This window comes from Emydura macquarii, unplaced genomic scaffold (assembly GCF_026122565.2).
Source record: "Emydura macquarii macquarii isolate MOO-44397 ecotype Brisbane River unplaced genomic scaffold, CSIRO-AGI_Emac_v2 contig_554, whole genome shotgun sequence".
NCBI classification, from domain to species: Eukaryota; Metazoa; Chordata; order Testudines; family Chelidae; genus Emydura; species Emydura macquarii.
In genome coordinates this window covers 5,175,744-5,201,616 of record NW_027130691.1, presented here as the reverse complement: position 1 = coordinate 5,201,616, position 25,873 = coordinate 5,175,744, and the positions used below count along the sequence as shown (strand labels likewise).

At 47.7% G+C, this 25,873-nt stretch overlaps 1 protein-coding gene across 5 annotated transcripts in view; it reads left to right on the top strand.

The window, feature by feature from the left end:
- Nucleotides 1-25,873, top strand: part of CUX2 (cut like homeobox 2) — a 217,734-nt gene that overhangs the window by 117,570 nt on the left and 74,291 nt on the right. For 3 of the 5 annotated variants that reach the window (XM_067539542.1, XM_067539538.1, XM_067539541.1), the window contains exons 2-3: nucleotides 10,532-10,642; nucleotides 14,710-14,757. In XM_067539542.1, coding sequence (XP_067395643.1) covers nucleotides 10,532-10,642; nucleotides 14,710-14,757 — 159 coding nt within the window. The remainder of the gene's footprint in view (nucleotides 1-10,531; nucleotides 10,643-14,709; nucleotides 14,758-25,873) is intronic. The other 2 variants (XM_067539539.1, XM_067539540.1) reach the window with 2 other exon arrangements.

Below are 25,873 nucleotides of genomic sequence, written 5' to 3'. Positions count from 1 at the left end.
GGACAAGACAAATCTGTAGATTGGCCTCTGCTGACCAGTGGCAGGGCCTAGAAAAAAGTTATCGATAGCAACCGCACTGCAAGAATTAAGGAATGCTATACTTTTTCAGGGACGCTGATTCTTGTTGCATTTCTGTTTTGCTTAAATGCGGGAGGTGGGATACAAAATGAATTGGCAAATCTTCTGCAAGAAAAAACAGATTTTAATCCTGGTTAAATGGTGTAAATCTGGAATAACTTCACTGAAATCATTGCATGGGAAAGAGATAAAAATTTGAACCACAAACTTTAATTCTCTTTATAAAGCGTAACCTGGAAACTGACATCAATAGAGTAAGGGGAATTGAAATCTGTTCTCAGTTATGCCAGTTGGACCTGATTGGATTTTATGAGTACGACTGATAGCAGAATTGGGCCCAACAACCTCTTTATTTCACAGGGAGAGTGTGGAGTGGTTCATGTCTGACAGATAAAATGAGGTCTGTTTTGAATGCTGCTGTTCCTGTTTTTTCTCCATATGCTTGATTCCTGGTCCTTCGTTACAGCCGTAAGTGAATTCACCAACTATGGAATTGACTCCTGCTGTCTGATATTTATTCAGGTCCTGAAATACTAATAGATTCACATTCAAATAATTCTCTGTGGTCCCCAAAATATTAGGATTCAGGTAATGGCTGAAAACCGATAACATTTGAAAGTGAGGGTCCCAGATCAGTTTATATTTATGAATCCTGCTTTCCACACCATCACAGTTTTTACCCTCTTTTCTCTTGCGCTCACACACCTGCTCCCTGCTGCCTTCTTGTGCTGTGCCCAGTGTCTTTCCTTTGGCTGGATTGCGCTGGGTGCTGGCGCTGCTCAGCCGGTAAGTGGTACTCTAATGGGTACGGCACACACTTGATTTCCCTCTTCCCCGGGCTGGGATTTTCCAAAGTGCTGTGATTGGCCTAACTCTGTTCCCATTGGATTCAATGAAAATCCCAGCATGTGCTCATACTGAATAAGGGGATGCTGGTTGTCATCCTGCCTGCGTGTGGCTGCTTCTTTCTTTTTGTTTTAATACCGGACGCTGATAAACTTGATGAGGGTGTAGGTTGCTGGTGTGCTGAGACCACCGCTTATCCTGCTGTCCAGTGTAGTCTCATTGTTTCCTTGCACTCCTCCATCTGTCTGTATCCAGCTGTTGTCTCTTGTCTTGTACTTCGAGTATTAGCTCTTTGGGACAGGGACCGTCTTTTTGTATTAGATCCTGGAATAGCATCCCAAGGAAAATGATGGAGGCTGCATCTGCCAAGACATTTGCACGTAGACTGGATAGAACACTAGAAAACCTATTGTTTTTGTGGGAGGAAAAGAGGTGAACTAGATAACTTGATCAATCACATTTTTAAAGAGGCCACCACCAAGTATCTAATTGTGCACTTTCAACTGACCGTAGCTGCAGAATTGTGGGTGCAAATTATGGCATCTATTTGACTGCACCCAATTGTTCTTCTTTGGTTCAGATTGTCTAGTACAAATTGTGCTGCTCAGGCATTGCAAAGTGGGAGGATTCCATCCAGAAATGGCCAGTGGCGAATTCCCCTAGCGAAGAAGAACTCCCAGCTGGCACAAAACTGGCAGAGACGGCTCCTGTGCCAGCCAGTGTAGCGGGAGTGCTGGAGGAGAGAGGTGTAATGGTGGAGTTGAGCTGTGGTACGTCGATTCTCTGCTGCTGTAAATTCAGAGCAGCCCCTTGGCTGTTCTAACTGATGTTTCCTGCCCATCCGTGCTGAGCAAAAGACATAGGAGAGACCAGAGCCCTGTCTGAGTTCTATGACTGCATGGGGACTCATTTCCAGTTGGTGCTTTCACTCTTAAAGATACTGGAGGAAGAAAAAGTTTGTCTGTAAAAAGAACATAAAGTAAATCTGTGCCACCAAACTGAAATAAGCCCCCCATCTGGTTGTGTTGTGGAGTCATCTGTTCTTGAATTCTCTCTGGTGTTGGTTCAGTTGGTTAGCATTGCTATTTAAGTACCTCTGCTTATCACTTTTATTTCCTGCGGTAAGAAAGGAAGTCCTCGAAGTGGTGGGTACAGTTTATTGGTAATTCAACCCAGCTTGGTGAGGATTTCAACATTAGTATTGATGCTGAAGTTTTTAATCAAATACAGGTGGAGAGAGGGGTATTGATTCGTAAAGGTTTTTTCTTTTCATTGTGGCAGAGAAGGGTTGATGTATCGGTGAACATGAAATAAAAATGTCCTATGCTAATACAGGAGCCTGCAAGTGAGGACGGATATGCTAACAGAGGAATAAGTCAGGAAAACTATCAGGAAAATATACCTGGAATTGATCAGTTGCAGCCTGCTAACGCCGGGTGATGCTCATAGGCTAAAGGGCCACGGGCGCAGGAGAAGCACTTACGTCGATAAGACCCATACAAGGCACACGAGGTATGTAGCACAGAAGGCTTCAGAACAGGCATGTTAATTTCCTCAGTCCGAAGGGTGTTTTCTGAATCATTTAGTGACTGCACCTTTCTGGATATCAATAACTGACCATCACCAGCTTGGGAACAGCAGGTTTGTGTAGGCCGGAGCTGAGGGATGTTGTGAGCTGGGGTTGGAGGGCAAAAACTACTAGAGTTTCTCATCTCTTTTTTTAAAGTAGAATTTTTGAATGGATGAAACTCTTGTCCATGCTACTTGCCTCCTGTAAAATGACAGGACTAGCCCAAGGCCATGCAACAAGGTAATGCTCAGTCCAGCCCAGTTACAAGGGCACAGTTTGGTCCCTGTATATGCTATAACTCCAGCCTGCTTCCACTGCAGACAGGACCTAGCCACACCCTTGGGCCGCACACTGAAGCTTTGCGCTGCCAGTGACTTTGTGCGAGTAACTTCGCCTGGCAGGACTGGGCCCTTACGCAGCACTCTCCATGCCCACTGCACAGCACGAGCCAGCCCTGTCTCCCAGACAGCTGGGGAGGAGGACATCCCAAAGTGCCTCGCCCCGTACGAAACCCCCACAGTTCTCTGTCTGTGGCCCCAGCAGCCAATCCAGTGTGAGACCCTTGCCCAGGCTTTCCCAGAATGCACTGCTGCAAACGTGCAGTGGGCATGGACAGCTCAACGTGCAAGACGCGTGTTTGTGCTTCGGGGTGGAGTGCTGCCATTTGGACATGCACAAACATGTTCGCTTGTCACTGTTCTCTCAGGAGCCTGGCAAAGCCCTGGCAGGCTACCAGGCTTCTGTTTGCAGGTGGGACGTTAAACAGCTGGACCTCTGACGTGGACAGGTCACGTTGGGCCAAATGGAGGAGTTGCCCGGAATGAGCTTGTGTCCTCGGCCCTGAGAGCGGCTCTGCTGCCCCTCGGATTTAGCAACTTGCTGTCAGCAAGAGGAGGTGGCTGAGAGGTGGCTGTGGAATGACTGGATCAGAGGTGCTGGGGGCGTTTGAAACCAAGAGGCGTATTTTGCAGCCTCTCTCTAGCCAGAGTGAATGTGGCCAGGGTGCTCCCAGAACGCTGGCGGCAGCAGTGTCCTGTACTGCTTGCTACCCTCATTTCCATTTGAGGATGGCTCGCCCCTCTAATCTCGGGCCCCACGGATAACCCCTTCCCTGATCTCGTGTCAATTCAGGCCTGCTGCATGGCTCCTCTTCCCCAGCATAGCGGTGCCTTGCGGGGACCCAAATTAAATAGCCAGCAAGCGCCCAGGGCCATATTTAAGCATGTGCTTAACTCGTATTGAAGTCAATGGAATGTAAGCACATCCTTACCGTTAAGCGCATGCTGAGTCTGAGCTTTGTGTCTGAACCCAGAGGGTATGGCGTGCTCCCAGAGCAGAGGGGCCTCGTGGCTAGGGCCAGATGACTCCCCGAGGTGCAAGGCAGGGGAGAAAGAGGTTTGTCGGGTGACGTCGGAGCCTGTCTCCTGGGATTCGCAGAATCCTCGCTCCCAAGTTCTCCGAAGGGCTGACTCTAAACGGGCAGGCGAGGTCAAGCAGAAGCTCTGTGGTTCCGATGCCTATTTATATGTGCCCCGCTCAGCTCATTAGAAGTGATTGGTTCCTTTGCCCAGGGCGCCAATTGCGTGGGTCAGGAGACCTCGCTTTTCCTCTGGCCTGGTCAGAAAGCACACGCCAGTCCTACATTTTGCTGCCAAGGAGGAGGTCCTGGTTTGAAAGAGGGGCTGATCAGGTGGAGAATTGGTGCTTGGCAGAAATAAAGGGATGTACTGAACTGTAGCAAGGGGCCTCTGGCAAGTTGTACCCTGAAGGTGGCTGTGTTTCAGTGCAGCGGAAATGGTTCCTCTCTAGCTGTTTGTACAGTCTGATAGTGAAGCTTGTAAAACCCCTGGGGATGACAGGCACTGCATGACACGCATGTAAGATTGTTGGAGCTGCAGTGAGTCTCAATTTGAGGAACAGCTGTTCTGCTGCCCGTTTATCTCCGCGACAGTCTCATCCCCAGTACCTATCGCTCGCACCACACACACAACCTCCATTGACACAGCGACAGCTCCGCATGTGGAACAAGCACCACGTACGCTCGTACCCTGATCTGAGAGGTCACTTGGACAGCCAGCAAAGAGAAGGACTCTGGCTGGAGCAGTTGGGTTTGGCTCTGGACTTTCCCATGTTTTTTATCTCAGGGCCTGTCCGACTGTTCTGTTCTTATTTACAACCGTCTCCCTAAACTGTTTGGAAATGTTACTGTGCGCAAAACAAAACACACCAGGCAGTACTTGTGTTGGGAAGCTAGTGCTGTATTTACTGTACTTCAGCTTTTATTAAGTTATTAAACGAGGGAGTACAAGAAACAACTGCGGCTGTGATTTATTGGCTAATGATTACACCGAAGCCTTTGACTAAGTACTGTATATCACGTAAAGCCCTGGCCAAGTCTTTGAGAAATGGGTTTCCATGTCTGTTTCGTCATTTCACTCTTTGATCTCTGGCCTGGCCAGAAAGTGAGAGTTAGAACAAGACATGCAAGAGAGTGGCTCAAAATTAGACATCGGAGCTTGTTGCTCTCTGGCTTTGCTTCCATGCTTTGGCACAACCTTTTTACTGATGCCCATTGCTCTTGATTTACCCTGGTGTGACTCAGAACAGGATTGTGTTTCTGGAGAACGAGGAAGCTGCATCTCTGCTTGCTTTCCAAGTCCAGGTCTTTCTGTGTGTTAGAAACACATGCTGCCACCGTACCGTTGTGAAACCAGCAATAAAACCTGCTTCACAACCAGTACTCCTGTATTGCACCACAAGGCAGTTAAAAAGATGCTGACTGCCATTTTTCACTCCCTGTTTCTCTGTATACACACAGGATTTAGTTTTATCTGCTTTCTCTCCAATATTTTTTATATAACAGTGAAATATTTATATTGTCCAATAAAAGGCAGTATGCTTGCAATCTCTCTCAAATTCATTTGAGACCAAGAGAGCTTCATTGTATGAATTTCACACCCAGCAGTGACCCCTGATAATTGACTCCATACATCTTTAGCATCAGAAATTTACATAATATGTAGGAAATGATTGATAGCTTCTGTAACCCGGCCTGTCTAACATCGCATCTACCGTGCGCCCGTGTGCACCGCAATCCGTCTTGTGCACAGTCATCTGTCTTGTTCTGCCCTGCATCACAAACCTGGCAGGCCCTCTTCCTCTGTGTCCCCTTCCCTCGGCAGCTGCGCCAGCGCAGTCAGCCATTTCCCTTTGTGTCTCGCGCGGACGGATCCGTTCCCTGCGCCCCATGCAGAAACAAGGAAAGGCTTGTAAAGAGGCACAGAACTGTGAAGAAGGCAATTCAGAGCCACACGATGCTCTCAGTGACACTGGAATTGGGAATGACTCCACTGACATTAGTGGAGTTCCCCTGCTTTTACACGGGGTAACTGAGCAGAGTTTGCCTCCTGGGTTCTATTCCCAGCTCTGGCTGTGTGATCTCCAGCGCTCTGGGCCTAATTCATCCTTGCACCGTGGCCCCTTCCCTCTAGCTCTGGCAGATCTGTCTCCAGGGACAGCTGACGTAACGGCTGTATGCTGTCCCCGGCACGGCATCGTGTTGGAGACGTTCCCGGGGGAACTGCAGACATACGATTATTGGTGGCCTGATTCATTACCGCTTAACGTTTGAGACTGGCCATGCTCAGTAAGGGCTGCACTGCCTAATCCCACAGAGCCAGTGACAAGTCAGAGAAGCATATCGAGCCCCAACTCTGCCCAGCTTCTCTCTGAATGGGTGGGGCTGGCCTCAGCAATGTCTAGCGACTCGACTGAGCGTCTCACCCCCTACAAGACAGGTAACTATTGATCAGCCTTCAAATCTTTGAAGGGCTGTTGAAAAGAGGAACGGGTGATCAGTGGCTCTCCAGGTCCACTGAAGGCAGAGCAAGACATAATGGGCTTCATCTGCAGCCAGGGAGATTTAGGTTAGACATTAGGAAAAGTGTTCTAACTATAAGGATCGTCAAGTTCTGGGACAGGCTGCCAAGGGAAGTCGTGGAATCCCCGTCACCGGAGATTTGCAAGAACAGGTTGGACAAACACCTGTCAGGGATGGTCTAGATTTCCTTGGTCCTGCCTCAGCGCAAGGGGCTGGACTTGGTGACTTCTCGGAGTCCCTTCCAGCCCCACATTTGTATGGTTCTGTTATTCACCCCACTTCACAGACTTAGTGGCTGAGGCCCAGAGGTTAGGTCTCCTGCCCAAGACCCCAGTGACTCACTGGCTGAGGCGGGGATCCAACCAGGAGGCCCAGCCCCTCGTCCATAGTTCTAGCTGCTAGACTGGATGCCCTCCTTAAAATGTTAGGTTAAAATGGCCTCCCACCTCGGGGTTGAAGGCGTGCGGCAGTTTGCCCTCCAGTGCTTCATATCGGTACTTACCTGGGTTCTTTCCATCCATGTGTCAGGGTGGAAATGGTGTGGCAGCGGGTTTTCCTCATGGGATTTCCAGTACTTCCTGGTTCCATTGTGGGAGGAGATACCAGCTGATCATTATTTCATTGCTTCAGTCACCAGCCTGGACAGGAGGCATGGGGCTGTGCAGAAGCTGACTATATATTATGTGTGCGTGCTCGGATGTGGAGTGGATGTATATGTAAAATATGGAATGAATAAAAAGTTCCTGGGCCTTTGTTTTTCCAGCCCCCTCGAAGGGTTGAGCTCAGCTGGTGTTTGGAGCCAGGTTTCCCTTTTGGATCATTGCTTTTGGAACTGAAGTCATGGCCACGTCTCTACTGCCTGCCCCTGCTCCCATCAGAAGTCAGTGGCAAAAGCTCCTGTGGAGGTGAAAAAGAGTGTGTGGTTTCCCTCGCAGATATCCTGGGCATTGAGGGTGTCTGTTCTTGGCGACTCAGATTCCTTCCCAAGTTTTCAGTTTGTTGGAGTTTGGTTTGAGGACCCCGTGGACATGTTGTATTAGTACGAAGTGGGATGTTTATTATTCAGGAAGGGCTGTCTGGGGGCTCCGGCTTGTCTGTATCTGAGGTGCTGTTAATCAGATGGGCCTATCTGAATGGAAGGGTTGGCACAAATGACAGGGTTTGTGTAAACACGTCCCCCGTAAGGTTAGGTGGGAGTTGTCGGAGTGGGGATCGTGCTGCATATTCTGGCCGGCAGAGGGGTTCAAGAATCGGCCGCTTGCTGAGTGGCCTCTTAGCTGACTGCTGGCGTTATCCAGCGGAGCCCAGCCTTGGCCAGAATTTGAGACAGGTTCGCAGCCGAATGCCGACACAGTTAATGGCTGGTATCTCAGCTCTTGCCGCCTAGCGGCACAGAGACATGCAGTAACCAGCTGACCATGAGACAGGAAACTAACCCGCCCCTTGCCCTGCAGCTGTCCTGCACCCTTCGGCTTTCGCCTGGGCGGGTTATCGCTCTCTGCAGAATGGGTTTATACAAGTAAACCATTTTGTCACCTGAGTCCGGGTGGGGGGGCTATCTGGGGGTGCGGCTGTACGGGTGCGGGGAGAGGAGAAGGCCTTAGCTGATGTCATCAGCTGTCAGAGGGCAGGGCAGGGCAGACTGCGGGTGAAGGACTCAGCGGCCCCAAAGTGAATTCAGCATCTCAGGTTACTTCTGCTCTGGACCATGGAGTCTTGCTAATTCTGTTCAGGCTCCTGGCCACACCCAGCCCCGTGGTGTCCAAGCACTGGGAGGCCCATTGCCTGGCACCAAATGTTGAGAGTGAGGGTGAAATTCCCCTCTGACTTTCTCCGGTAGGGCTATGAGCGGGGGGCTAGAACAGGAACACACAGCACGTTGCAGCCCAGGATCTCAGCTCTCTTCGCATGATCCCCATTTTATAGCTGGGGAAGCTGAGGCTCTGCAATGTGACATGACATGCTCCAGGCCCCACAGTCAGTCAGTGGCAGAGCTAGGAACAGAACCCGGCTCTCCTGGTTCCCCAGCGGGTTCCCTGGCTTCTGGACCGTAGGGCCTCTGCGGAGTCTTCCCCCCCCACCTGCTGGGACCTATCTTGGCAGCCCTTCCGAGGCCTTTATTCCACCTGTGATCTGGAACAGCAACCCTAGCTCTTCCACACTGCCCGTGTGCATGGGGCTGCTGGCTGCACGTGGTTCTCACAGCCGCTCTTGGGCTGATTATAACACATGCAGGTTAATGAGGTCCTACTGTGGCATTTTCTCTTCCAAGCAGTGAATTGCAGCTTCGGTCCCACCTGCCAGTCAGAGAGGGCTGTGTGTATGGTTCATCCCAACTGGACGTTTCCTTCCTAAGGCACCACTGGAAGACGGAGGAACGATCTGAGACTAACGCGGATACATTCTGACCCTCTGACATGAGTGCTTCAGCCTCCAATTTATCAAAAAGCAATTAATAGAATCTTTTCCTCCTTACATTTTATGGTTTATGTCTCTTCCCTTAGACTGAAGGGTGGTAATTAGAATCTGTGTTAGCAGATAAATTCTAATGAGGTTTTGATGGCTGGAATATGTACTCTTACTATATCCCTATATCAGACAAAGGCCTCCATGTTTTATGGCACCGATTTAAATTTTTACAGATGTTCTCACCTGATATGAGTTGGATAAGTACTGTGTGTTTCATTATTTGGGAGTGAGGGGGAGAAATACCAGGAGAGAGAGAGATGTAGTTAGATTTTGGGATGAGGAGGTGGAAAATCTGGGTTCTATGCCTGGATCTGCCACTGAATTGCTTGGGGACAAGATACGCTGCTCTGTGCCTTATCTGTAGAATGGGGATAATGCTAGTCACCTTGTTCTGTAAAGCGCTTTGAACTCTGGATGGAAAGTGCCCAGTAATGCACAGTGTTATTTCTACATCATCACCACCATATTTTATTATCTAGTGGCCGGCCTTGCCAGTTGAAAGCATTTAGCTGTGCATGCCGGCTGGACTGAGATGAATGACTAGAAATGGGTGACGGCTAATCATGCTCATTCCTTTAGCACCCCTATATTTGACTTTCCTCCCAAAGCCTTTCCAGCACATACTTTGTAATAAGTGTGAACGCGTATGTCAGTTACATCACTGGAACTTGACAAAGGATGTGATTGGCGCTCCTGGAGTCACGGGATACGCGGTACCACAGCCTGACTTGCCAGCCACGGGACCCTCTCCCCAATCATGAAAACAGGCAGCAGAGCACACCAGCAGGCTAGAGCCTGAATTATGAAAATGAACTCCATGCTGACTGATGGGGGCTGTGCGCTCCCCTTGTGAAATTTGCAACCATTGAATGAAGGAAGGGTGCGATGGAAAATACATGCCTAACAAATGGGGCTCTGCATAGTGTATTATAACCACCACCACAATCCCAAGCCTATATCTGTTGGCTTGGAGGGTGATTTTTTTTTTTTAAATGCCATTTTAAATCCTGCGTCTGATTGCGGTTTCACACACGCAGGTTAGTGTTCTTCAAAACCAGCTTGATCTGAATCCATAATTCTTTAATGAAACATTTCCCTGCACTTGAAGTGAACTGTGCATGATTTACTGCGGGATACCCAAAAGGTCAGTTTACTTAATATCGGCACCTTCATTTTTCCAAATTCTGCTGAAATTAAAAAGCCATATATATATCTTAAAAAGCTTATTTATGAACACTTAAGTGTAAGTAAGTCATTGTTGGACCTGTTCCCTCTCTGCTGATATATGGAATCTGGCAATGAAGTGGACTTAGAATAAAATCTGGCAGTACAATATGCTGCACTTTACTATTTTGACACTACCACAGTGATGTTTTTTTGCAGTTACAGTGAAGCTTATGTCACTGTTCCTTTTGGGAGAGAAATGGGGGGAAAAGAGAAGAATATTGATTAGCTGAGTTTCTGATTATCTCGCTTTTATTTTAGTTTATTTTATTTTGCATTGATACATAGTTTCTTCAATTATTCATGCAACCTCCTTGTCGATATTGCACGTCTTGGTTCTGTCAGATAGGAAAATAAAATGCTTGGGAGAATTATGTGTACAGGTTTTTTTTAAAAATGCATCAAAAACATCTTTTTTTCTTTCTTTCTTTTTTGTTTTTGTTTTTGTTTTGTTTTTGTTCCAGAAGGAGCTTAATTCTGTTGCTTCAGAACTGGCTGCTCGGCAGGAAGAGAGTGAACATTCTCATAAACATTTAATTGAACTCAGCCGGGAATTTAAGAAAAATGTACCTGAGGTACAGTATATTTGCTGTTATAGAATTAACTCAGTAGGACGGCATATTTTCCTCTGTTCAAACTAGATTTTGAAAACTGTAGACATAAGACTGTAGACTAACAAGAAAGGAAGCTAATTAGCCACAAAGACAAATTATAGTCTCTAACCTTTTGGGTTTTCTTTATTGCTTATTCTTGCCGCCTCTTATGGCTCCGTTGTATTGAAAGAGGCTGATCCTGGGAGATGCTGAACAGTTTCTGCAAGGCACTGCTCACCCTCGATTGGTGCCTCATAGCATCTTTCAGAATTGGGCCCACAGGCAATTTCCATTAACAGAACTTTCGGTTTATAAAAAGCAAGTGTTAAGCATTCAGAGCTGAGTTCCTGGCATCCAGATCTCAGCCCAGATGGGGAAAGCGCTTTTTTTTTTTTTTTTTTTTTTTCCCTAAAATAAATTTTATTTTAGTCACTTCTGACTATTGGTTAGGATTTTTTCCCTTTAGTTTCAGATGCTATTTTCTTGCCTGCCTCTAAAACAAAAACGTAAGGGGAGATTTTCAAAGGCCCCCCCCAGCAGCCACTGAACGTTCCTGCGAGGGGGACGTGCCCCTTTGAAAATCTACCCCATTGTTCATGAGACTCAGAGGGCCTGATCCTGCTGCCCTCATGCTTCCAGTGGTACCACACGAGGTGTGAAGTTCTACTTCGTGGAAGTAAGGCTGGCAGAACGGGGCTCAGAGAAATTAGAGAGAGAGGCAAGGGCCTTTATGGACCCGTCTAATCCATTCTCCAGAGAGCCACTGTTTCCTACTATTAGTTTTCTGGTGTTCTGTCCAATGAGATTGAAGGCTGGGCCAAAGGGAGTTAGGCACTCCAGCCCCAGTGAATTTCAGTGGCCTTTGGTTACCTAACTAACTCCCTCAGGCATGTCTGACAGTCCCAGTTTAACTCCCCAGGAGTGGGCTTTCCTCCTGCTAAGGGAGATGACTCCACTTTCTCTTAGTAAATCTTCCTGATATCAAGCCTAAAATCTCCCTCCATGAATTGCACCCTTTTGTCTATAACCTCCGCTCCCTCCTTAGCCTTCCCATCTTTCCTATGTTTGTGATTTTTATTAAATGGATTTTGCGTGCACTTAAATGATAACCAGCACTTTCTCTCACTACAGCATAGCATTTAAAGATCTTAAACTAATATATGAAAATTTGATACAAGGAACACACTTCACCAGCCTCTGAAATGCAGCCACTCCTGGGGTGGTGACTGTTTAACAGCCCACAGTAACAGTCCAGAGCAGTTTAGGACAGGAATTGAAGACTAACTTACTCACCTGAAAATGAAAAAGAAAAGGTAGGCAATGGGGCTGTAATGCTTCGTCTGCACTTTGGCCAATCACTTCTACTCTGGTGAAAAAGTGCCAGGGAATCATTAACAAGCTCAAGGGGACAGAACCTCAGTGTTCCATCTAGGGCCCAGGTCGGCAGCTCCAGCAGCCATTGAGTCAGTACTGATCCCTATTTAAAGGGTTAGCACGGCAAAAGTGAAGGCTGGCCAGTGTAGATAGGAGCAGCAGCTTTAATGTTTCCTTCCTGTTAATTCCAGTGAGTGATGGGTGCTCTCTGCTCTGTTAAACCCTGTCCGTTTTCCTTTTCAGCGAAGGCTCTGGTGGGCCATAACACGAATCGTGTGCTTTGTGTGGGGGTTAATTTCTTTAAAAACCTGTGGGTGAATTGGGTGGCAATGAAAGAGAAACCTTGGGCCTGATCCAAATCCCAGTGAAGTCCATCAAAAGCTTTCTGTTGACTTGGAGGAAAGCTGCCCAAGAGCCATGCCTGATGCAGGAATGCACTGTGCAGATTTCCACCACTTAGAGATGTTGATGCAGTGTGCACGCTCTGTTTGATAGCTGGCACGGAGAGAGTTAACTGCGTCTCCCTGTGCAGAAAGCCTCCCATGGGTGTGTACCCTCGCTCCAGGGAGTAATCCAGATTCTGCTTTCACATCCAGGTGAAGGGGGAGTAACTCCGTTAAAGTCAATGGAGTCACTCTGGATTTACAAGGGTTGTGAGAGCAGGATGTGGGCCAAAGTGTGGGAACCCAGGTGGGCTCTGCAGCAGCGGATTGTCCATCAGAAGAGACCGCTGGAGTGAGCTTCCAAGACCCTCTCTGAGCTTGTATAGAAATGGGCGCCTCAGCAGGGAGTTTGCCTTCATGAGGCCCTTTTCCCTGCTTGGGTTGAATCCTGGCTGTAAGATGCCCACTTGCTCTTTGAATCAGCTAAACTTGCCAGCTCGCTCCTTGCTTGGTCTTGGCTTCATGCCCGTTAGCCAGTCTGGGCTTCTCCTTGGCAGGGGCTGCCCGTCCTGGAGTGAATTTGACTGCTCCACAATGAGGACTCCGTGGAGGTCAACAAATGCGTTTCCATTTGGGGCATGTGGCAGGATGTGAACCAAGGCCCCCAGAAGTGACAGACTTATGCCCGTTTCTTCCGAGCCCCCGAGTCATGTCCCTACGTCGGCTACGCTTGAGAAATAGCGAACGATGCTTCCACTGTTTAAAGGAAATGGAGCAAATTAAGATCAAGCTGACGGAAGGTGCTGGGCAGACAGCCTCGCTGGAGACTAGGGGGATCCCCTCACCTGCAGAAGCTCAGGGAGCAGCATTTCTCATTGTCCAAAGTGAAGGGACCAACTTGAGGAGCAAAAGGGGGAGCTTTGGTGTGTCTCCCCTGCAGCCATGAGGGGTGATTGTGGCTCCTGTAGACATCCATGAGCTCGCTTTGCTCTAGCAGCTTGGTAGTGTAGCAGGGAAGTGGTGGCAGCACGGACATCAGTGTGGGCTTGCCAGGCACGTTAATTACCCAGGATTCCAGGTAGGCGAGCTCGTACAGCCTGTACTGACGCCTCTTCACTGCTCCGGAACCTGAGCCAGCTAGAGTCGAGCTACCTCGGGTTGTCAGCACGAGCTGCGCTCTCCCCCTGTGATTGCAGTGTAGACATATCCCTAGTCCTCATGCCCCGTTCTGTCCTTGGCCACCTGCTGTTATGAACTGGGACCGGATTTTCAGAGGTGCTGATCGCACGCTGCTCCTGCTGATTTCCGTGCTCAGCCCCTCTGAAATTCAGACCACTAGGAACTGGCCTGAGACCTGCCAACTCATGTTGTGTGGGCCGCTGCACGAGTTGCCTGGGCTAATCTTGTCATTAGAATGGTTACTCGGCAAACACCATCCTGAATCTTGCAGTTGTGTTGTGGGTTAAGCTGAGTTGTGTGCTTACACTCTGCTGTGCTCCCATGAATTGTACCCATCACGACATAGAAAGGGTCAGGCCACGTACCCTGGGTTACGGCCTGGTTAGCAATCTGTGGTGGGAAGGAATCCTCTGCAGGCTTTTCCCTCTCCTTCCATAGCTCCGCCGTGCCTAGGTGGAAACAGATCCATTCCTGAGACAATGATGTCTCCTCGTGGACACACGTACGCTAGTGTAAAGAGCAGTATCAACACCTGAAGAGTAGTGATATAGTTCAGCATCTTCCTGAATTCCACACACACCTCTCAGATACGCATGGGCTGCTCCCATTGCCTTCTAGTCTGGGATCACGTATGCGATCCCTGCTGGCCCTGGCCCTAGGAACGTTCCCCTTGTATTCCCAGCAGCCCTGGGGAAAGCACAGCACTTGGAAAGACTCCTTGGAAATGGATACTGCAAAGGACCAACGTGTCTTGGTAGGCAGCGGACAGGAGGACAGAGGGAGGAGTTTGATTTGATTGCCTCCTATAAAGAGAAAGTGTGGGAGGGGAGAAAGCTATTCTATTCTGTTGGCATCTTGCAAAGACTGAGCCAATGTAGCCATGCTACGGTTTGGAAACCTTTTCACCTTTTCTCAGATTTTAGATTAAGGGAGGTTGAGTATCCATTGAGAAGATTAAGTCCAGCCAGGGCACTGCTTTAAAGCTTCAGAGAACAACAGACAGGCAGTTGTTCGTGTCCATAGTTCAGTGTGTGTGTATCTGTATATATACAAATACCACTGCAGAACTCGTACGATATCTGCTCCTGGTGAACTCTCTGATCTCTCTTTCAGGAAATCAGAGAGATGGTGGCTCCTGTCTTAAAGAGCTTCCAAGCAGAGGTAAGAAGCCGTCACTCGCAAGAGGTACTTTGTCGTAATGGTGTTTGTGATTAGCTAGATTAGACCAAAATGGGCCACGGGGATAAAACACCAAGACCAAACTGCACAGCAGCATGTTCCTCACTTCTAGCTCTCACATGCTTCCTTTGAGCCCAATAAGGGTATTTTGTTAATCTGTTCAAAACCTGATGGCTGATTCATCCCTTCCTTGGCCCCCTGCCTGTACTGATTGCTCCTAGTTTGTACTGTGTTCCCCACCTAGGCATCTCACAAGAGGTCTCAGGTATTTTACATGTGCAAATGAACTTTCCCAGTTCTGGTACCGTCTGATGTGGAGAGATTTAAATCCTTCCAAAGGGGAGGGCAGTGTGGGAGAAAGATCGCACTTCAGAACATTTTTTTAAACGATTGCTCTTCTGGGGGCTGCTTTCTGTGTTCTTCTAATGTGCTTAGATTGAAACCCCTAGAGAGATGTAGGCACTCAGCACTCACCAGCAGCAACACATTAGGATCTGTCATCTGCTGAGCATTACATTACTTTAAATCTGTCTCTTTGGAACAACGTAACTGCATAAGAAAATATTAAAGTAAACAATAACTGGATTTACACAAATGCGGCTGATTTCCATATTTTTCATCACTTCATTTTATTACTCAGTTTACTGATATGCTCATTTATTTATAGGGCAATCCAGTATTGATTCATTCCAATGCACTGTGCATAAATACACAAAAGAGAGTGATAACAATAGGAATACATTTTCAGTCTTTTAAATACTGCATTTTTTCCCAATAGCTTTCATTAGCTCCACTAGGAGAAGATGAGCTATGCACTTTTGGGAGACCCAGCCTGTCGCTAAACAGGAGTGGCTCTGGATTTACAGCAATGTAATTCAGATCAGAATCTGGCCAACTGACTCCACATTTGCTTCAGATTCCCCCGTACTATCTTGGTTTCTTCTGGGAAGGTGTTTGCAGGGGATTTTGAGGAGTTGACTCTGAAAGATGATTAGGAAGACGCCTGTCAGGCTTTAGGTGTGTCAGGCCTGATCCTGCTCCCACCAAAGGAGTTTTTCCACTGAGTCCAGCGGATGCAAGATTGGGCTTTTTATCATCTGTTGCTGGAGAAACTCCAGACCCATAGCTCTGCTTTGGGCAAGTAATTGAGAGAGGAGCTGATTTCCATCTCATTGGGGGGCTGTATTCTGCCCTCTCTCACCCCATGCAAATCAGGATCAGAGTCAAAGGGGCTCCATAGGTGACATTCACTATCTTTCCATCCCGTCTCACTTCGGTTGACTCTGATCTTTGCAAACATAGGACCAAATCCTTCATCAGTCAAAACACTTGCTGAGGTCATTGGGAATTTTGACTGAGTAAAGGCTACAGTGTTTGGCCCATCCTCAGCCCCTGTATGGAATAAATATTTGAGGAGAAATGTGTGTTAAGTGGAGAGCAGCGTCCTTCTTCAGGGTAAATCAGGATACCTCCGTGGACTTCCACAGAACTATGCTGATTTATAGCAGCTGGCGATCTGCCCGTGTGGGTGAAATCCTGAAAGCTAGAGAACTCGGGCTTTACACAGCAGTTCTTTTTGCAAGGCCTGTGGTAAGAAATATCCCCTTCCCCCCAAGCTCCAGGGGCTGCTATTTCTAACCATTGGATCTATGTAAGCATGGGTCCAGTAGCCTGATTCCATCCCCACAGATCCCGGCTGCTTCTGCATATTCAGAAGCCACCCCCTCCAATGCGGCTGTTCCAGCGACACCCCTCCTCCAAACCACTCATGGCCAGAATGACTGATGCTGTGTGTGTTTTTACTGTGGGTTAGACTTCACTAAACATGAATATTTACAAGGGAGAATATTTACAGTGCTACATCATATGAGTCAATAAATCCCCATCATGAATGTTATTGCTCCCCCCTCGGTTTTTTTCTTTTAAATGGAAAGAAAAAGGGGAGGGCAGGAATCATTTTGAAGTATTAACCTGTGGTTTTGCAGTAGCCATAAGCAGTTCATACGCGTTGAAATGTCTGTATCCTTTATATGCAGTTTCTTAGTTGGAAGGGGGAGTTGTGGGGTGGAGAAGGGAATAAATTGTACCCGCTGAGAATAAAAACAGCTTTTGTTTTACAGCCTGATTAGATAAAGGCCAGTTTATTTCCAAGGCACAGAATAACAAAAAGCTGCCCGTGACAATAGCTTAATGGCAACAGCTTGAAATGGACAAAGTTTGAATATCCTTGCACAGAGAGAAAAGAGCAAACCAAAAGCCCTGCTAATTATAAAAGTTGCTTTATGAAAGATAATTCAAAGCAATAATTTAGCAAACATAATCAAGTAGCGCAGATGGGGATTTTGATGAATAGTTTGCAACATGCAATTAGCAGCTCTTGCAGTTACATATCATTAACCCTCAGAGCACAAAAATTATTTTCTCATTATTAGATGAAAAGGTAAAATTAAGCTGACTAGACAGTAAAGGAACAAACTACAATTAATTACCTTCATTTATTACAGTCATTATTTTAAACTTATTTTTTTTCTCCAATAGATAGATGAAAACATCTAAATTAAAAGTTTTGTTATGCTAAATCAGAGGTGAAACTTTCCAATCCTTTCGTACACTTGAGCGCTTCATCTTCTGCTAGGCGTGTCTGATTGAGCGGATATTTTATTTCAAATAAAAAGACAGTTTAGCAATAATTAAAGCTGTATAATACATCAGGTTAAACATGGGAAGTAAAGTTAAGGGCTAAGGATGAGGAAGGTTGTAATGGGGACAAAAGGGTCACGGTTAAAGGAAAAATGCCGAATCCTTTTTCTCAGTCCCCTGTGTGTGTGGTGTTTGCTGAAATAGTTAGCTCATCAGAGCCAGTCGTCCTGTCTGACTCTGTATCTGTAAAGTGGCTATTGCATTTTGGGGTCCAACATACATAGGTTTTGCTGAACCAAGTCCCCTTCGGTTGATGTGAAATGGGCACTTCTAAAAGGCTGTGAAAATGGAGCGGCTCTGGCTGTAATGTCAAATACACAAGACCAGATTCTCCTTTGGGAATCCCAGACAACCCTGCCGTAGTCACTTTGGTAACTGGGAGCTGACTTCAGCTCTCAGTCCCTCAGGGAAAGAAGAACCGATCCATGAATGCCACCAAGCCAGTGAAATGATGCTAGGAATGACTGACCACTTGCTTCCTCACAGGGAGGTGAAAAGAAGCAGTGTATCCAGCATTCCTTACTTGGGTAAAACTCCCCTAGACTTTGGTGAGGAAGAACAGCAGAACAGGGTCTAAATGTTCAGCAGCAAGGTGAAATCTACAGCTTTCTCATGTGCAAAATCTGACCATTGGAGAAAAGTGCAAAAGGCAAGTAGGAATGTGCCCTGGGGTATCAAACGGGCCTGTTTGATGCCAACGTGTTTTATTGGGGTGCTGTTTCCGTGTCCCAGGACTAACAGGGACTGGGGAATGTATTGGATGCACATGCTGTTTAATTTTATCAAGGGAGGGAAGGGCCCAGACTTTGAATTACATCGACGGAATCATAGCAAGTAATTAACCAGTATCAGAGCCAGAAATACCATATTGAATGACACCACACACACGCGAGAGACGGAGCCCGTGTTTGTACTCTATGGAGCTAATGCCCACGTTGGCACATGTACTAACTAGGCAGTGTGGCGTTTGCATGGGTAAGGAGGGCAGGATGAGTTCGGGTGAAGGGGTATGAAGTGAATTCTAAGGGGCGGGTCACAGCTGGTCTGCACAGGTGCACTGGAAGGGAAGATAATGCAGGCACGACCATGCCCACCTACCTGCACACTAGCCAATGGAGTGCTGGCTCCTCCTTTTCACAGCAGGATTCCCTGCCCAGCACGCTGAGCCCTCGTACCTTAGAAAGGCATAATCTGCCTCCACAGTGCGCTGGCATAGGGGTGCTGTCCTGGGCGGAACCAGATGGGCAAAATTAAATACATGTTGGGCTTTTTAAGAAGCTAGTGTAATATTATCCACTGGGCCCAATCCTGATTGGTAACACTTCCAGGGGCTTCAGCGTGGGCTTGACCTGGAGTGTTCTGTGCCCGCTGCTGACCCGACCCAGGGAGTCCTTTGCTTTTTGGGTCCATCTGAAGTGAACACATGAGTCAAAGGCCTGATCCTGAGAGTTGCTGAGCACCCACAACTCCCATAGGCTTGAGCAGGAGCTGAAGATGCTCAGCACCAATTGGGATCAATCCCGAGATGTCTCTTGTTTCTTTGACAGCCCACATTCTTTTCTGAAAGGCTTATCCTCAGCCACGATTAATGGACTCCCACCAAACCAAGCTCAGCTTGACAAGTTGTGCAATACCCTGGTATGCCATCTTCCCTTTTTAGAAGTGTTGTAATGACTCTCCAAGTGGCTTTAACTGTAGATTAGAGTCTGATTCACAGTTGTCAATATTACCAATGGATATAATTAAAGGCCGGTTAAAATTTTAGGTGGAAGACCTTAGCTCAGAATTTCCTTGGCTTTGTCTTTTTATCTCCTGACCCGTAATGTTGTCTTGAAAGCACAGCAATTTTTCTGTATTAGTGCTAGTGGGATTCAAGTCACTTACTGAAAAGTAATTTGCTTGTACATAAAAGACCTTTCAAAAGCCTCAAGATTTTCTGGTGGCGTGCTGGCTTTTTGACGTACGAAATGCACGTTGGACTCCAGAAGCTCCCTCTATCTCACCTGACCTCAGAAAAGATGTAGAAGAAGTGGGAAGGGACCCAGGGATGGTTCATTAAGTGATTAAAGGGCTGGAGAGACAGAAAAGATGGGGACTGTGTAATTCAGAGAGGAGGTACAGAAAAGGGCTATGATAGAGGGCTATAGACTAACAGGTGATACCAAGAAGGTAAGTCTGGTACTCCCTATTTACGCTTCTCATGATAGTGTAAGGGGCCATTCTAGAAAACACATTTAAAACTGGCAAAAGAAAATCTGATTTTACATACTGCGTAATTGATCTGTGGAACTACCTCTCTGCCACAAGACAGCATTAAAATCAAGAGTTTAGTGGGATCCAAAAAAAATTAATAAATCAGACATTTCCCTGGGTAATGAGAATGTCTAACATTTTTTTTTTATCCTGTGCAGTGTGGAAGGGATATAAACTTTCTGGCATCGAGGTGCAAGCCAGCTATTGGGGGCTAGAGACAAAGGTTCTCCACCGGCCACTTCCTCCAATAATTACCCAGGGGGGATAATTCCTCCTGAAGGAGCTGGTTCTGGCTGCTGCCAGAGACAAGATACTGAGCTGGTTGGATCCCTGGTCTGATCCCCTGTGGCAATGCCTATGCTTATCTGCTGTGATCTGAAGTTACCCTCATTCATGAATCCAAGTGGGAGAGGCTCCCTGTGGATTGCATCCAGCATGAAGACAGTTTATGGGGGTTCAATCCTTGGGGGCCATCTGCATGTGGGGGATGGGAAGGCGCTGTAATTCCCCTCTGTTTATCCATCTCTGACAGTGCTGAGGCCCCATTCCTGGCCTTCGAGCAGCGATGGCTTGGGAGCACCAAGTGTCTTCTCCGTTGGGGAGGCGATTGAGGGCGGTTTTGGGACAGGAGGGCTGAGGCCTTCTGCCAGACACTGGTGTCCTGGGAGCAGGAAAGGGCACCACAGGAGGGCCCGTGAAGCAGTGACTGGCTAGACACTCTCTGCTTTGGGTGTGATGAAGGCAAGGCTGGATGGCAGCGTGTCTAGGGGGAGAGGACAAACCCCTGGGTTACCTGCTGGGCCTTCTGCCTCCTGTACAGATCAACAGAGTCAAGGTCCCTCTTTGCTGGGAGTTCTGCTTACACAGCTTGACCTCTGCCCCCAGTGCCAGGGCCAGCCACGTCCTGTCCAGCTGAGCCTGCTGCATGCTGCTGAAGGCATTAGGACTGAAAGCTTTGACTAAGATGAGGCCTGTAGGGTAGCCACCAGTTCCTACCATGATGACCTAACCTAGGTCAGGGCCTAGACATCCCTCGGGTGGATCCTTCCCAAACCTTTCAGGGTTCAAAACCCAGGTCCAGATTCTGTGGCATGGCCCACCTCCAGCCATTTCTCCCACTGTGCTGGGGGAACGATGCTCTTCGCCCATCAGCCTTGGCTTTGCTGGAATTACCCCCAGTCATTCCAGTGGGAGAAGAGCCAGGTCTCTGCTCCTGCTCCCAGTGCTGTGTTTGCTGTTGCTGGCAGTGGAAGCACAATGGGTTTCACAGTACATGTAATGTACAGCCACTACGCAGCATTGCCCTGCAGTGTAAAGACAGCTTTAGGTAGTGAACACAAAGGAGGCTGGGAATAAACAGGAGGTAGGTCATGGAAAGATAGATTTGTTCCATTGAGTGATTTCTCCCCAACCCTTGTATTGAGAAAAAAGCCCACATACGCAAACTCTCCAAAGCCTCTTTAACTGCAGCATCATCCAGACACCAGTCTCTTCCTCCACACCCACAGCCAGAGCCTGCTCCCTTTATCCTCACCCCGGCCCTTAAAGGCTTTTAGGAAGTTGGAAAGGAATAAAGCTTCTGCAATGACCCTTTCCCACGCTGACCATCTAAAATCAATCTGCTCCTCACAGTCTTGTTCGTTTCACTCTGAAGCCTTTCACTGCAGATTAGACGTCAATACAAGATGCTTTACAGTTACCAACTGTCAGTAAATGCACTACAAAAAAATTGTAATCAAAACGCAATGGTCAATGAAAACAAAACAAAAATTTTACAATGGTGAAAAGGGCAAAATAATCTTGAAATATTTCCTCCCCTACTCTGCTATAAATAGAGACTTTAATTTTCTATAAGAACAGGACGTCCATGGGCTTAGGGAACCAACCTAGGACTTGGGAAACCCAGGTGTAATTCCCAATTCTGCCACAGTCATCTCCAAGTCACTTAGTCCCTCTGCATCTCAGTTCCCCAGCAGCAGATTACATCAGGTGATGATGTGAGGATAAATATAGTAAAGATTGTGAGGTACTCAGCCACCTCAGTGATGGGGGGCAGGGAAGAACCTTCGATAGATAGGAGGTGTAATCCAAAATTGCCTCGAAATAATAATTCTCTTTAGACTTTATAGCCCCAGCTCTGAAATCAGTTAGGCCCCTGATCTTCATGGATACAGGGATGTGCCTGTATGGATTTAACTGTAGGATCGGGGCCCGGGTGTGCATTTTATCATGTGCTGCAGTCTGCCTTTCCTGACCTTTGAGAATGTGTCATTATAATTTACAAGTGTCGGGACAAAGCCTGAATGTTCTCAGTAAATGTATTGCTTGCCAGTTGGCGTTCCTGGTTGAGACAATGCTCCAGTGAGGGTTACAGCATTAAAGCTCTTGAATAATGCTTGCAGGTTATAATTGTTCATATTAATTTTATTTTCTTACAATATTTATATAGTGCCTCGAATTTGCCGGGCGTTTTGTAGACACAGAACAAGAAGTTCCTTGCTCTAGAGAGTTTACAATCTGTGGGTCTGAGTGTGCTGAAACATAAGCCCGTGAGTAACTATACTCACAGGAGTTACCTCGTTAAAGTCAATGGATTACTCATTAGAGTAATGCTCCCCTCCCAGTATTTTACAGATTTAGGCCCAAAATGGACAAGCCAGAGTGTGCAGTTGTTGCAGTAAGGCCAGAGTGTGTCAGCTGCTCTATAATTCTCCCTTAACCCTAGCTTCTGTGCCACGGAGGGGCGAAGTCCTGCAAAGTGCTGAGCTTCTGGTTCCAACCTGACAAAGCCCTTAAACATCCGCTTAGCTCTGGGGACGAGAGTCGTCCTGCCGAGCTCCGGGGCGCTATGCCGGTTACAGCAGCTGAGGAGCTGGCCCAGGAGGTTTTCTCCAGCCCTTTGATGAAAAATCAGCTCCGCTAGCATGCTGGTGGGCTGATTTCTGCCTGGTGCCCAGTGGCATCAGCAATGCTCCTTGCCCATTTCCGCTCTGAACGACTTTTTCAATGAGGCAGTAGCAGTTTTCCCAGCAAATAGCAAAACAGGGGCATGCCAAGTCGCAAGAAAAATGATCTCCGGCAGTGAGCTGCGAGTCAGATGTGGACAATGGAGCATGTGTATCAGTGTCTTGGTGCTCTCCTCGACTGACCTTCTGGTAGTGCCCACAGAGACACCAGCTGATGACAGCGGGTAACTGTCACGCTCTAGTTTTCTTTGTGGCCAAGAACAGGCAGAGCTCCAAAGTGTGGTCACTGGGTGCTGTAAAAACCTCTCACCGGCCCATTGGGCCAGGGCTAGAACAATTTCCAAGAGCTTTCCTGGGGCCTGCGGTTGTGTTTAAAAGTCAGCAGCAGGTGTGTGTGATCCTTGGAAAGGTGTCTCAGTACATGGTGTGGTGTGTCAATCACAGGGTGCGTCGTCTATCAGATCAAATAAACCGTTGATCTTTGGCGGTAGCTCCCCATCTGGTGCGACTGGGCATTCTAAAGAAAACACATAACTGGCCTAAGCCTTGAGAGTCACGTGCTTGGCTGAAATTTTGAGGCCCGATCCGCCGCGTGTGCTCTCGCACAGAATCCAGTGGGAGTGAGCTTTGCACACACTGCACGCGTGGGACGAGTGACGCCCTGTTCGCGCTCTGATATTTGGGATCTCATCAATGAGTTGAGCTTAAGCTCCCAAGTCCTGTCTGGCTGAAACTTGCCATTTGGAGGTCAGCATGTAGACGAGTGGCTAGGGTGCTAGTCTAGAAGTTGGGAGACCCAGGGTAAATTCCTGGCTCTGTCAGAGACTCCCCATGTGTCCCTTGGGTATCTCTATATGTCAAGTCTCCATCTGTATAATAAGGCATTCCTCGCAGGGGTGTGTAAGGATAAATACATCACAGCTTCTGAGGGGCACAGATGCTACAGTAATTGGGGGCCATATATACCTTAAATACATAGACAGCTGTCCAAGACCCTAAGTATGTGATGGTTTGGGTGTCCCCTGGGATCTTTGCATAATTGGGGTTTACTTGTATTTTGGAGTAACCCCTGGGCTGTTGGGTCTGACCATTGACTGCCCCAAATATCTGGAGAGACAGCATTTGATTTTTCCAATCTCTCATAGAGTGCCTCTCCTTTTTGTTTGGCACTAAAATAAATAAGATCCACCTGACGGTATTTCTTGCTATTTGAAAATAACCACGATTCCCATCAAGTGACCAAAGCCAGCAAGGCATTAGCGTGATGGGAGGGGGAATTCCTCGGACAAAATTCTAATGAGATTAACATCCTTTGACTTTAATATCAGGAACTTTGCCAAAGCATCATTGAGCTTGTCAGGAAGTATTACAACAAAATTAAGAACCAGCAGCAATTTTCTTTCATTCAGTATCATATGCTTTATAAAGTAAATTATTAATGCTTTTTTCCCCTCAGTTAAAGCAGTTATTTGCAGCAGGCTTGGTATATTTCTCATTAGAAATAACATCATCTAAAGAACTATATTGATTAATTTTTTTAATCTTAGATTCACGAACGTGAACAACATATTTATATGACATTCCCTTTAACTAGAATTCTCATGCTTTATTTTTATATTATTGATCTTTTTGACATGAATTGCTTTTTGGCCTCGTGAAAATGTTGTAAGCTTTCTGACTTCAGAGAAATGGACTCCAGCGTGAGCAGTGCTGGAAAGAATGATAACTCAGACGTCCCAGGGTAATATCCAACATATTTAATGACAGTTAAATGCAGCAGCTCCTTAGCGTGTCTTCAGAGTCTCAGCATTTACAAGCATTTTAATGGACTGCATTGCAAAACCTGAGCGGGATGTGGAAAATATTTAGAAAGATTTACCCCCCCCTTCCCCGATGCTGGCGAGCAGGGCTGCAGAATGCTATGGGGAAAGCCAGCGACTCTGATACAGCATGCATGGTTCAGATTTAACTTTCATCCCGACGTTTTCTTTCATTTCACTCCACTGCTGCTAGCTGTTGGGCAAGGAGCTCTGCTGTGCCTTAGCTCCCATGGGGTTGCCTGGTGCCTGTGGGATGTCTGGGAATATGTGTGATCATTGGTCACTACCAGGAAAGAAAGGCCCAGTTGGCGGCCCTTCATCAAAACGGTGTCTCTCATCCCTGTCTAACGTCTGCCTGTGGGCCTGAGCCAAAGGCCATTGAAGGCGACAGGAAGACTGCCACTGACTTCGCTAGGCTTTGGGTCAGATACTGTGACCTGGCAACGTGCTCGTGGTCAGAGTAGTTGAGGAGGGGCACGTGGAGGTTGGTACACTGCCTACTACAGCCCCCTGCATCCCCTGTTAGTATCCACCCTCTGGCAAGAAGAGACGTGCCCAGAGCCATTGGCAGAGCTGGGGTCAGGACACCCAGTGGCTGTGGTTTTCTGCTGAGCCGTCCCCACGGCAGCTCGGGGCTCCTTGGCCCTCGCTGCAGGCTGACCATGGGAAAGCCTCTCTCCCTACTCCCTCCTCTTGGAAGCCTGCCGCCGTGCCCTGTCTTGGCGCTTCTGCTCTGGAGCATCCTGGCGTTTGACGTGAGACTGTCCAGTTCTGACCAGATGCTCTCCTACCTCCCTCTCCTTTTCCATAGCCAGCAGGTAACTCACCTGCTTGCCACCCCAATCCTGTCTGTCTGTCCTCCGCCAGCTTGGCTCATCCTCTCTAACACCTGCTGGCTGGGGATTGTCCACAGCCCATCTCTGCTGGGCAGCCATGCGCATCTCTCCCTCCTAGAAAATCCATATCCCTTTCTCGGATCTCACCAGCCACTTTTAAGGCCTGTCCCCCAGGGAAGCATCCAGACTTTGCTAAGTGCTTTCTCCCTTTGCAGCCCTGCTTTCATTTCCCAGCCTCTTCCTATGGCTCAGGCCGTAGCATTCCCTGGGGATCCCTTGCTCCCTCCTACCCCTTTGCGGTTTGCTGCAAACTCACCCAGTCCATTTCCCCCTTCTGTTTTCCATCAGTATGTGCTTTGCTAGAAAACCTGCCAATGCTTTCAACAGCTCCTGTCTGCAGCTCTCTCAGCCCCGGGCCGGGCAAGGCTGCAGCTTCCCTGGCTGTGTGGTGGACCTTCTCCACTCGGACGCTCTGTAGCAGGCCACGGCCGGTGTCTGCTGAGGTCCCTGCTGAGTTCCTCTT